The sequence below is a fragment of the Salvelinus alpinus genome, chromosome 30, assembly GCF_045679555.1.
Source record: "Salvelinus alpinus chromosome 30, SLU_Salpinus.1, whole genome shotgun sequence".
Lineage (NCBI taxonomy): Eukaryota > Metazoa > Chordata > Actinopteri > Salmoniformes > Salmonidae > Salvelinus > Salvelinus alpinus.
Window position 1 is genome coordinate 38,726,321 of NC_092115.1, and position 12,547 is coordinate 38,738,867.

General features: G+C 44.5%; 3 protein-coding genes across 3 annotated transcripts in view; 1 reads left to right on the forward strand and 2 right to left on the reverse strand.

Annotated features, from left to right (window-relative positions):
* Nucleotides 1–12,547, forward strand: part of LOC139559649 (dynein axonemal heavy chain 11-like) — a 34,432-nt gene that overhangs the window by 5,490 nt on the left and 16,395 nt on the right. The gene's annotated exons all lie outside the window — the stretch shown is intronic.
* On the reverse strand, nucleotides 85–1,881 carry LOC139559650 (cyclin-dependent kinase 5 activator 1-like). Its single transcript, XM_071375830.1, has one exon. It carries the CDS (start codon nucleotides 1,651–1,653, stop codon nucleotides 694–696), a length of 960 nt encoding a protein of 319 aa, XP_071231931.1. The 5' UTR covers nucleotides 1,654–1,881; the 3' UTR covers nucleotides 85–693.
* On the reverse strand, nucleotides 10,677–12,275 carry LOC139559960 (cyclin-dependent kinase 5 activator 1-like). Its single transcript, XM_071376444.1, has 2 exons — nucleotides 11,982–12,275; nucleotides 10,677–11,686 (listed from the first exon to the last, which is right to left on the reverse strand). Exon 2 carries the CDS (start codon nucleotides 11,672–11,674, stop codon nucleotides 10,715–10,717), a length of 960 nt encoding a protein of 319 aa, XP_071232545.1. The 5' UTR covers nucleotides 11,675–11,686; nucleotides 11,982–12,275; the 3' UTR covers nucleotides 10,677–10,714.

A 12,547-nucleotide genomic window follows, 5' to 3' on the forward strand; every position in this document is an offset into this window, starting at 1 on the left:
CACTCGTAAAGTATTATCTCCACCAAGATCTCAAAAGGACATGGAAAATATATATTTGTAAAATAATAAGGACACAACATGGGATGTTTTTAAGAAATAATATAAAGCATTTTATTCCAAAACAGTCACACTGTTCGTTCAAATCCATCAGAACCAATGGTCCTCAAACAAACCCCTGTCCCCCAGAACTGTCCCGTGCTTGCTGTGGGGGAACATTGGTGTTCACTTCACTGTCTAAAGCGCCAGGGATGCAGCTTGTCTGTTCAACCATGATCTGAGCACTAGTCCAGTCACTCAAGGGTGCCTCCTTCCCTCTCGTGGTAGAAAGTGCACATCTCCCACAGTCAGAACAGTAGGCTGGTGGGCTGCAGCCTCAGTGTGATGTGAGCACTAGCCCAGTCACTCAAAGGTGCCTCCAATCCTCCCGTGGTAGGCAGTGCACACATCAGTCAGTCAGCTGTTACTGTAGATAGTAAGCTAAAGCCTCAGTCCTCCACACATTCATAGCTACCGATTTGTGTTCTCTTTCAAGCCAAATGAACCCTCATATTAACCCTTAAAATCTATAAAACATATTTTCTCATCAAAGCTCACCCTCTTCCCCCTCCCTCAACCAATCCTCCTCCCTCCCATTTTGAAATGTCAGGCTGTAGTTGGCACCCGCCCTCCCCTGGCCCCTCTACCCTAGGTCCCTCACTGAGAGCTGTACACACCGCTGAGCAGGCGGCTCTTCTTCTCCTCCTTCTGGCTCTCGTTCTTCAGGTCAGCAAACACCTGGGAGAAGAAGTTAGGGTCTGTGTTCATCTGGAGCATCTTGTCACTCATCAGCTTGGTGATGGACATGCAGCGGATCCAGAAGGTCTGCCCGCAGGTGTCCACCAGGAAGGGTTTCAGGGGGTAGGCGATCTCGTTGCCCATGTAGGAGCAGGTCGTGTAGAAACAGGTGAGCAGCACGGCATGCATCTCGTGCAAGGTGGCCACCTCGGAGGAAACCGCCTCGCGGCACAGCATGTAGAGGAAGACCACAGTGGCCGGATTGATGCAGCTCTGGTTCTGATAGCAGTTGTCCAGCAGATAACGGTCCACCACCCGCAGCCACAGCACCGGGTCCATGGAAGACATGTCCTGGAGCCGGTGGCAGCGCCGGCACAGGAACTCACCCAGGCAGCGCAGCAGCTCGCCGGTTGTAGCGTGGACCATCACTAGCCTCCTGGGCGTGTCGAGGTCCTGGACGGTCACCATCTGGGGTGTGTCGGGGGCCGTGTTTGAGTTGCATAAGGGGGCCTTCTCGACCGACGAGGCGGCGTTGTTGGAGCTGTTGGAGATGGCTGGAGTGCTCTGGTCCTGGGTGGACAGCTTGTCACAGGACTGAGACTTCTCCAGGCAGACGGTGGACAGGTTGGAGAAGGACTGAGACTTCTCCAGGTTCTCATTACTCAGATGGGCAATGTTGTTTCTGTTGGTGTTCTCGTGGGCCTGCACCTTCTTGGAGCCCTTCTTCTTCACAATCCGCCTCCATGGCGAGTAGCGCTTCAGAGTCTTGTCTTTTGCGCTCTTACCGGTCTGGACTTCCATCAAGTGGCCCACAGTGTCCGGCCCATCTTTGAAGAGGACTGCCTTCTCGCGGAGCGAGATAGACATTGCGGATCCCATGGTCAATAGTGCCTGTGGAAAACAAAATGCTTCAATATTAGCAAAATGAAATGCTTGGCATCAGTTCAGTTGGCCTAGCTAGCTCAGCTCTGACTGTCTCTGAAATGGCAACCTATTCCCTACAAAGTGCACTGCTTTTGACCATTGCCCAAAGGGGTCTGGTCAAAAGCAGTGCTTTATATAGGAAACAGGGTTTCATTTGGGACAGATTCTTCATCACAGTATTAAGCATAGGCATTAGTGTTATGTATTCATAAACATGAGCAATATAACATTCCAAAGCAAAACAAAAATATTACTCACTGATTTCAAGTTGATATGTGAAAAATGATGAAGATATTTCAATATTTTATTTGTTAATTGAAAAGTAAAGACGGGTTGTCCAGTGCTTTGAGTTCAAGGCTGTTATGGTTGTGAACATCAGAATTGTCCAAGGTTCTGAAATCGAGTTTCCACGTCGTAATAAAGAAGTATGTCATGGAGGCGATTTTGTGAAAGATTAAGTTTGATGTTGGCAAAAATAAATAAATCAACAAATAAATAATGTCTGATTCTCGCCATGATAGAATTTGCCTCATCTTTGCTATAGCCTAGCTCAATAAATTGAAAACGAAATAACCTCTGAGTGACTTCTACGTCACAGCGTTACATGTCTGGCCTCAATGGCTGAATAACATGTATCTGGCGAGTGTTTTGCACGGATCTCAATGGTCTGTCAAATTATATTGGCAGCTCTGTCAGGTTCCCGCTTATCTCGGTCAGCAGCAGACTCTTCTTCCCCCTAAATTATGCGTTAGTAAATTCACTTTAGCAATCTACTTCAATAATGCGCATTTAGCCTGGGGACGAATAGGTGCGCGCCTATAATCGCTATTTGAAGTGGGGTTAGCATACAGGTCTACTTCTATATCAGGACTGACTGGAGGGCTAGCTTAAAATGCGCTATAAAAGTAGGCTAAATTGCCTTTTCATGTAAAACGCAACATAAGAACCAGCAGTAGCTCAAATAAAAGCTTATACAACTTCATTCAATCGTTTATTTAAAGAATTAAATAAATCATACAACAGTTGAACCAATACTAGACTAAACTCAGTTTGAATATTCAAGTACCTCCCCATCCCTAATTGCTGTCCCAATATATTATCAATATCTCACAAACTCAAATCTCTCTCTCCTCTCTCAATTCAATTCAATTGACTTTAATGACATGGCAAGTTCATTATTACTTACATTGTCAAAGTATACATATCGAAAGATAAAAATCAAATATATATGTATATATATACAAAATATATATATATTTATATATAAATAAATGGTGGGACCAACAGTAATAATAATAGTAGTAGTGGACATGGGATTACCATTAACAACAACAACAATATTAATCAGAACAACAATACATTAAATCAATGGTAGTAGACCAGTGTCAATATGACTTGAGAAGACATATGACCTGGTATGAAAGACAAAACAAAACTAAGCTAAATGGGAAATATTATCAACATTACTTTGCATATTTCACTGGCTGTCCCTCAGGTTGTGGCAGGAGGACACATATTTGGCTGCCAAAACTGCACATTTTGGCTTTTCACCCAATAAATATTTGATTTTTTCTTCATCTTTTATAGTTTCAAATTCTTTGTATTGAGTTATAATTTTGGGAAAGAAATATGCTCTTAGGTCTGAGTATTTGTCACAGTGTAGTAGGAAATGCACATCTGTCTCTACCTCTCCCCTGGAGCAGAGTGAGCACAGCCTGTCCTCTCTGGGTAGCCAGGTTTGTCTGTGACGACCGGTCTCTATAGCCAGACTGTGTTCACTGAGTCTGTACCTAGTCAATGTTTTCCTCAGTTTTCTATCAGTCACAGTGGTCAGATAGTCTTCCACCATGTACTGTCTGTTTAGAGCCAAATAGCATTGAAGTGTACTTTGATTTTTTGTGGTGTCTTTCCAATAGGTTATATATTTTTATTTTTGTTTTGTGATGATTTGGTTGGGCCAGATTTTCTGAGGGCTGTCCCGAGGCTCTATGGGGTTGGTTTGGGTTGGTGAACTGAGCCTCAGAACCAGCTGGCTGAGGGGACTCTTCTCTGGTTTCATCTCTTGACATTGTAGAGCTGTGTGATGGAATGTTTTAGGGTCACTTGTTTTTAGATGGTTGTAAAATTTGATGGCTCTTTTTTCTATACGAATGAGGAGGGGATATTGGCCCAATTCTGCCCTACATGCGTTATTTGGAGTTTTTCTTTGTACTTCCAATACAGTCTTGCAAAACTCTGCATGCAATATTTCAGTTGGATGTTTGTCCCATTTAGTAAATTCATTATTAGAGAGTGGACCCCATACTTCACTGCCATATAGAGCAATTGGTTCTATAACTGATTGAAAAATTTTGAGCCAGATTCTAATTGGAATTTCAATTTTGATGTTCCTTTTAATGGCATAGAATGCTCTTCTTGCTTTGTCTCTCAGCTCATTCACAGCCATGTGAAAGCTACCTGTGTTGCTGATATTTAGTCCTAGATATGTGTAGTTTTTGGTGTGTTCTAATAGAACTGTGTCCAAATAGAATTTATATTTGTCATCCTTATTTCCCGACCTTTTTTGGAATATCATTATATTTGGCGATCTAGGTGCTGCTGTAACCCCTCTTTAGTGGGAGACAGCAGCACCAGGTCATCTGCGTACAGCAGACACTTGATTTCAGTGTTGTGTAGGGTGATACCAGGTGCTGCCGATTCATCTAATGTTTTTGCCAATTCATTAATGTAGATGTTAAATAATGTTGGACTTATTGGGCAGCCCTGTTTCACTCCCCGCCCCTGAGAGAAGAAGTCTGTTTGCTTGTTGCCAATTTTAACCGCACATTTGTTTTTAGTGTACATTGATTTAATAAAATCATATGTTTTCCCTCCAATACCACTTTCTATTAGTTTATAAAAAAGACCTTTGTGCCAAATTGAATCAAATGCTTTCTTGAAATCTACAAAACACGAGTAGATTTTGCCTTTGTTTTGGTTAACTTGTTTATCAATTAGAGTGTGGAGGGTGTAAATGTGGTCTGTTGTACGATAATTTTTTAGAAATCCAATCTGGCTTCTGCTCAGGACGTTGTGTTCGTCAAGGAAATGATGTAGTCTGCTATTTATAATACTGCAGAGAATTTTCCCCAAGTTGCTGTTAACGCATATTCCTCTGTAATTATTTGGGTCAAATTTGTCTCCATTTTTATAGATTGGTGTGATCAATCCCTGGTTCCAAATATCGGGGAAAATACCTGCAGTGAGGATAATGTTGAAGAGTTTGAGTATAGCCAATTTGAATTTGTGGTCTGTATATTTGATCATTTCATTTAAAATCCCATCAGCACCACAGGCCTTTTTGGGTTGGAGATTGCATATTTTTCCCAATAATTCTTCTTCTGTAATTGGGGTATCCACAGGATTCTGATAGTCTTTGACTGCTAATTCAAGGATTTGTAATTTATCTTGTATATCTTTTTGTTCTGGGCTCTTTGTTATATTGCTGTAGAGGTTTGCAAAGTGATTTCTCCACATATCCCCATTTTGGATAGCCAACTCCTCATGATGAGGTTTGTTTAATTTATTCCAATTCTCCCAGAAGTGGTTTGATTCTATGGATTCCTCAATTCCATCCAGCTGATTTCTAATGTGCTGTTCCTTTTTTGTTCTTAGGGTGTGTTTGTATTGCTTCAGTGTTTCCCCATATTGAAGGCGTATATTTTTGTTGTCTGGTTCTCTGTGTTTTTGATTAGATATATTTCTCAATGACTTTCTTAGATTTTTGCAATCATTATCAAACCATTTTTCATTATCTGTTATTTTTGGTTTGCTCTTATGCTTCTTTAGATTAGCCAAGGAGGCTAATTTGTCAAATATAAAGTTGATGTTCCTAACGGCCAAATTTACACCTTCATTGCTGAAGGAGAATGTTAAGGCTAAAAAGTTGTCCAGGAGAGATTGTATTTTTTGGCTACTAATTGCTTTTTGGTAGATGTCTGTACTGTTTGCACTCCATCTATAGGCTTGTTTAGTACCATGTAATTTATTGGGCCATGATGCTTCATGGTTGGGTTCTGCTCTTCTCAGATACACTGTGATTTTACTGTGGTCTGAGAGAGGTGTTAGTGGGCTGACTGTGAAGGCTCTGAGAGACTCTGGGTTTAGGTCGGTGAGGAAGTAGTCTACAGTGCTGCTGCCAAGGGATGAGCTGTAGGTGTACCTACCAAAAGAGTCTCCTCTCAGCCTGCCATTGACTATGTACAGACCCAGTGTTCGACAGAGCCTCAGGAGCTGTAATCCGTTTTTGTTTTTCACTTTGTCATAGTTGTTTCTGTGGGGGTATGTGGGGAGGGAAAGGTTATTGCTTCCTGGTATTGTTTATCCCCATGACTGTTAATAGTGTCTTGTTCTTCTGCTATTCTAGCATTCAGGTCTCCACAGACCAGTACGTTGCCTTGGGCCTGAAAGTGACTAATCTCTCCCTCTAGAATGGAGAAGCTCTCTTCGTTGAAGTAGGGTGACTCTGAGGGGGGAATGTATGTGGCACAGAGGAAGACGTTTTTATTTGTCAAGATAGCTTCCTTGTTGATTTTTAACCAGATAAAGAATTCTCCTGTTTTGATCAATTCGATTGAATTAATTAGTTCAGATTTATACCATATTAGCATTCCCCCTGAGTCTCTGCCCTGTTTGATTCCTTTTAATTTAGTGGATGGTAGGATTACCTCCCTATAACCTAGTGGACAGCCAGTGGAAACATCACCTCTGCACCATGTTTCCTGTAGTACTACAATATCAACATCATCAATTTCTTTCAGGAAGTCTGGGTTTCTGCTCTTTAGCCCAAAAGCAGAGGACTTCAATCCTTGTATATTCCAACATGCAACGTAAAAAGACTTCATAACTTTTTTTTTCTCTTTTCTTTACCTTTCAAAATGAGACAAACACTCACAATCCAAGAAGAACCATTAAAATAGGATTTTTCAATTAAAGTAAACTCTTATTTTGCAAATGTGATTTGTTTATCATTTAAGATAGAATTTGTGTCATGCCACTTGGGTGGATGTAGTGTGAGAATGGTGGAGTTCTTGTGCTCATCTTACCATGACCCTCGGCCCATCACATGTGAGCATAGTAGACTCAGCATTTGTTTAATGTCACTCATTTGGTTGGTGGGGGCTGGGCCAGTTGCTCCTCTCACAGCCTGTGCGTAGCTCTGCCTGCTGGGCTGTGGCTCCTCCAGGTGTGGGTCTGCGGTGGGGAGGAGGGGGGTGGTAGGCCTCATCTGGGTGGCTCTGAAGCTGGGCTGGGGTGGTCTGTGCTGCGCTGGCTGTGGTGGGCATTGAGGTTGGTGGTGCTGTGGTCGTGGCTGGGGGGTCCAGGGTGCTGGTCCGGGATGTTGTCTCGGTGATCTCGGCGGGGTGGAGATTGCTCCGCTGTTCCTGGGTGGAGAGGTCGGGCTGCGGTTTAAAGCGACGTCCTTGAGAGTCTTGGCAAGGATGGGGACTGTCTCCCTGTACAGGTGAACATGGTCATAGAGACAGTCCAGATCGAGGGTGGGATGGTGGGCCAGGTGTACATTGGGTCGCAGGGCACAGTCCCGGGATAGGCTGGCGTTTATTCTTTGGATTGTGGCAGGGTGGAAGTCCCTCCTCTGTAGAAGGGTTGACACTATGATTCTTGAGTTGGGGAAGATTGCGGAGGCCTTCTCAATCACTCCCCGTAGTGAAGTCGCCACCCTCTCCTGCTGAGCACGCAGGTCGTTGCTTCCGGTATGTATGATTATGTGGCTTGGCGACCCGAGATGGTTCTTATCAAGCAGCTCCATGGCACTTTGCGTTGTTGGACACCACACCTTTCTCGTTTTGTGTCTAGGGAAAAGTTTATTCTCCTGGACATACTTCCCATTTGAGTCCATTAACAGGACGATGTCAGCCAGTGTTTCTTCTGGACTGGGGAGGGGCAGAGTGGGGGCTGGTGGGTGTTGGAGCTGGGGTGTGGCTGGTCTGTGTCGGTGCCACTGTCAGTGGGAGGCTGTTCTGTGGGTTGGGGAGGAGGGGTGCAGCAGGCAGGGCTGGGGAAGTCTGGCTGGTTGAGCTGGGCTCCTCTGCTGTGTGAGGGCAGGTCATAGGGTGGTGATCTATCTGCTCCTGCAGCCTGTCCTCTGCTCTCTTTCTCTCCTGCAGCTCCTCTCTTAGTGCGGTCAGCTCCTTATTGCTGCTCTGCCTGTCTTTTTGGAGCTCTCTCACCTCCTTTGTTAGATCAGCCAGCTCTCTCTTGAGTCCGTCTCTCTCTTGCTGAACCTCTTTCAGCTGTGTTGCAAGGCTGCTGTCCTGCTCTGTCCTCACCTTGGTTAGGAGCTCCTCTAAGGTGTGGTTATCTGGTTGCTGCTTGCTCACGCTCTCCCTGAGCAGGACCACCTCCCCCTCCAGTTTGGTGAACTCATCACTCATGGCAGCCATGGTGGTGAGGAGGGCCTGAGCCTGCTCTGCACTGAGGGGGTCGCTCTCCTCCTGGGGCGTGTCCTCCACTATGGTGGGAAGAGAGGTGCTGGATGTGCCTTTTTGGGTGGGGAAGGTAGGGGTGAGGGTGGTGCTGGTGGAGTTTGTCTTGTGGGAGGGTATGTCACTGGTGGTGTTCTTCTCTCTCTCCGCTCTCTCCTTAATGGTCTAAAAGTCTGTTTCAAACAGCCTAATGTTTCCTTGCACCATGACAGTCCCAGTCTTGTAGAGGTTGATTGTTATCATGGTGCTGTCAGGGTCGTCTGTCTCTTTGATTTTCAGCTTCCACCCATTACAGATTCCCTTTCTTTATGCATGGGTAGTGAGAGCAGACTGCTGAGCGCCATGCATTTGGCTGGTCAGTGAGAAAGATGAGATTACTCACGTCACCGTTTTTGTAGAGGTCTGCAAAAAGGGTTTCTGGCCTCTCCTCTAGTAGTTTCTGTTTGAAAGCTTTCCTCATTGTGTCATTTTTGGCCTTTTTTGGGTAGAGAATGGATTCTGCGCTGAGGGGGAGTGGGGACATGGTGTCTGTGCGCTCTGCTACTACCGCTGCTGCTGCGCTGTTCTGCTGCCCCGTTGCCATGGCAACCGATTTGTTCGTCTGCTGTTCGCGCTACTTTAGTTCAAAAAACAGCAAAAAGAGTGAAAAATCCTCACACTAAAAACTGAAGATATGTTTACAGTTAGTCCGTGCTCCTTTTTGGTTTTTCTCACTCAGTTTGGTCGTTTGATGTAGTTGTATTAACTGCCCTTGCTAGGTTTGTTCTAGCTCGTTTCTTATGGCTAGCTTGTTAGTCTGCTGGCTAGGTCTTTGTTGTGTAGCTAGCTAGCTAGATTCAAAACTTCTTAACTTGAGGCGCAAAGTTACTTTTTTTTCTATTCTGAATGAATAGAGTTGTTGTTCATCACTTCTTGTCTGGAATTCTTCTTCGATTAGAGTGTTTATCTCATTCTAAAACCCCCAAAAAATCAAATATATCAGGAGCTCATGTTGAGCATGACTCTCTCTCTCGACTCTCTCTCTCTCTCTGCTTGTGTCTGTCTGTAGGAGATATTGGGTCAGTGCATTAAAGAGCAGGCATTTAAGACCATCCTGTTCTCTGGGTAACACTAAGACAACTGATTTTGTAATGTAAATATCACTTTAAATCTGCATGAACATGACACACACACTGATAAACTCTTGTTTCCATGGTAACTGGTACCTGTACTTTACTTGAGAATTTATATATTTTTTTACTTTTACTTTTACTTGACAACATTCAGAAAGAAAAGATGTGCTCGTTACATTTCGAATGCCCAGCAGGACAGCAAAAAGGTCAAATTCATACACTTATTAAGAGAACTCATCCCTAATGCCTCTGATCTGGTTTGTAAAATATTGTTAGGCTGCCCCTGGCTTTCCGTAAATAAATAAAAACAAGAACATCTGCATAATATAAGGAACTTGATATATAGCCTTTGCTTTCACTTTTGATACTTAAGTACATTTAACACCAGATACCTTTAGACTTTTACTCAAGTAATATTTAACTGGGTGACTTTCACTTTTACTTGAGTCATTTTCTATTAAGTATCTTTACTTTTACTCAAGTTGTATTTTACTGGGTGACTTTCACTTTTACTTGAGTCATTTTCTATTGAGTATCTGTACTTTTAATCAAATCAAATCAAATGTATTTATATAGCTAATTACATCAGCTGATATCTCAAAGTGCTGTACAGAAACCCAGCCTAAAACCCCAGACAGCAAGCAATGCAGGTGTAGAAGCACGGTGGCTAGGAAAAACTCAAAAAACGTTTCAAAAACTCAAGTATGACAATTGGGTTCTTTTCCCACCACTCGTAAAGTATTATCTCCACCAAGATCTCAAAAGGACATGGAAAATATATATTTGTAAAATAATAAGGACACAACATGGGATGTTTTTAAGAAATTATATAAAGCATTTTATTCCAAAAGTGACACTGTTCGTTCAAATTCATCAGAACCAATGGTCCTCAAACAAACCCCTGTCCCCCAGAACTGTCCCGTGCTTGCTGTGGGGGAACATTGGTGTTCACTTTACTGTCTAAAGCGCCAGGGTTGCAGCTTGTCTGTTCAACCATGATCTGAGCACTAGTCCACTCACTCAAGGGTGCCTCCTTCCCTCTCGTGGTAGAAAGTGCACATCTCCCACAGTCAGAACAGTAGGCTGGTGGGCTGCAGCCTCAGTGTGATGTGAGCACTAGCCCAGTCACTCAAAGATGCCTCCAATCCTCCCGTGGTAGGCAGTGCACACATCAGTCAGTCAGCTGTTACTGTAGATAGTAAGCTAAAGCCTCAGTCCTCCACACATTCATAGCTAACGATTTGTGTTCTCTTTCAAGCCAAATGAACCCTCATATTAACCCCTAAAATCTATAAATCATCTTTTCCCATCAAAGCTCACCCTCTTCCCCCTCCCTCAACCAATCCTCCTCCCTCCCATTTTGAAATGTCAGGCTGTAGTTGGCACCCGCCCTCCCCTGGCCCCTCTACCCTAGGTCCCTCACTGAGAGCTGTACACACCGCTGAGCAGGCAGCTCTTCTTCTCCTCCTTCTGGCTCTCGTTCTTCAGGGTAGCAAACACCTGGGAGAAGAAGTTAGGGTCTGTGTTCATCTGGAGCATCTTGTCACTCATCAGCTTGGTGATGGACATGCAGCGGATCCAGAAGGTCTGCCCGCAGGTGTCCACCAGGAAGGGTTTCAGGGGGTAGGCGATCTTATTGCCCATGTAGGAGCAGGTCGTGTAGAAACAGGTGAGCAGCACGGCATGCAGCTCGTGCAAGGTGGCCACCTCGGAGGAAACCGCCTCGCGGCACAGCATGTAGAGGAAGACCACAGTTGCCGGATTGATGCAGCTCTGGTTCTGATAGCAGTTGTCCAGCAGATAACGGTCCACCACCCGCAGCCACAGCACCGGGTCCATGGAAGACATGTCCTGGAGCCGGTGGCAGCGCCGGCACAGGAACTCACCCAGGCAGCGCAGCAGCTCGCCGGTTGTAGCGTGGACCATCACCAGCCTCCTGGGCGTGTCGAGGTCCTGGACGGTCACCATCTGGGGCGTGTCGGGGGCCGTGTTTGAGTTGGATAAGGGGAACTTCTCAACCGACGAGGCGGCGTTGTTGGAGCTGTTGGAGATGGCTGGAGTGCTCTGGTCCTGGGTGGACAGCTTGTCACAGGACTGAGACTTCTCCAGGATGAGGGTGGACAGGTTGGAGAAGGACTGAGACTTCTCCAGGTTCTCATTACTCAGATGGGCAATGTTGCTTTGGTTGGTGTTCTCGTGGTCCTGCACCTTCTTGGAGGCCTTCTTCTTCACAATCCGCCTCCATGGCGAGTAGCGCTTCAGAGTCTTGTCTTTTGCGCTCTTACCGGTCTGGACCTCCATCAAGTGACCCACAGTGTCCGGCCCGTCTTTGAAGAGGACTGCCTTCTTGCGGAGCGAGAGAGACATTGCGGTTCCCATGGTCAATAGTGCCTGTGGAAAACAAAATGCTTCAATATTAGCAAAATGAAATGCACGGTATCAGTTCAGTTGGCCTAGCTAGCTCAGCTCTGGCTGTCTCTGAAATGGCAACCTATTCCCTACAAAGTGCACTGCTTTTGACCATTGCCCAAAGGGGTCTGGTCAAAAGCAGTGCTTTATATAGGAAACAGGGTTTCATTAGGGACAGATTCTTCATCACAGTATTAAGCATAGGCATTAATAAGTCTTATGTATTCATAAACATGAGCAATATAACGTTCCAAAGCAAAACAAAAATATTACTCACTGATTTCAAGTTGATATGTGAAAAATGATAAAGATATTTCAATATTTTCTCTGTTAATTGAAAGGTAAAGACGGGTTGTCCAGTGCTTTTAGTTCAAGGCTGTTATGGTTGTGAACATCAGAATTGTCCAAGGTTCTGAAATCGAGTTTCCACGTCGTAATAAAGAAGTATGTCATAGAGGCGATTTTGTGAAAGATTAAGTTTGATGTTGGCAAAAATAAATAAACAAATTAATAAAGTCTGATGTTCCCCATGATAGAATTTGCCTCATCTTTGCTATAGCCTAGCTCAATAAGTTGAAAACGAAATAACCTCTGAGAGACTTCTACGTCACAGCGTTACATGTCTGGCCTCAATGTCTGAATAACATGTATCTGGCGAGTGTTTTGCACGGATCTCAATGGTCTGTCAAATTTTATTGGCAGCTCTGTCAGGTTCCCGTTTATCTCGTTCACCAGCAGACTCTTCTTCCCCCTAATTTTTGCGTTAGTCATTTTACTTTAGCGATCTTCTCCAATAATGCGCATTTAGCCTGGGGACGAATATGTGCGCGCCTATAATCGCTA

What these genes read in the sequence shown, in the direction of transcription:
- LOC139559650 (XM_071375830.1), bottom strand. Translation starts at nt 1,653, where the DNA reads ATGGGATCCGCAATGTCTATCTCGCTCCGCGAGAAGGCAGTCCTCTTC.
- LOC139559960 (XM_071376444.1), bottom strand. Translation starts at nt 11,674, where the DNA reads ATGGGAACCGCAATGTCTCTCTCGCTCCGCAAGAAGGCAGTCCTCTTC.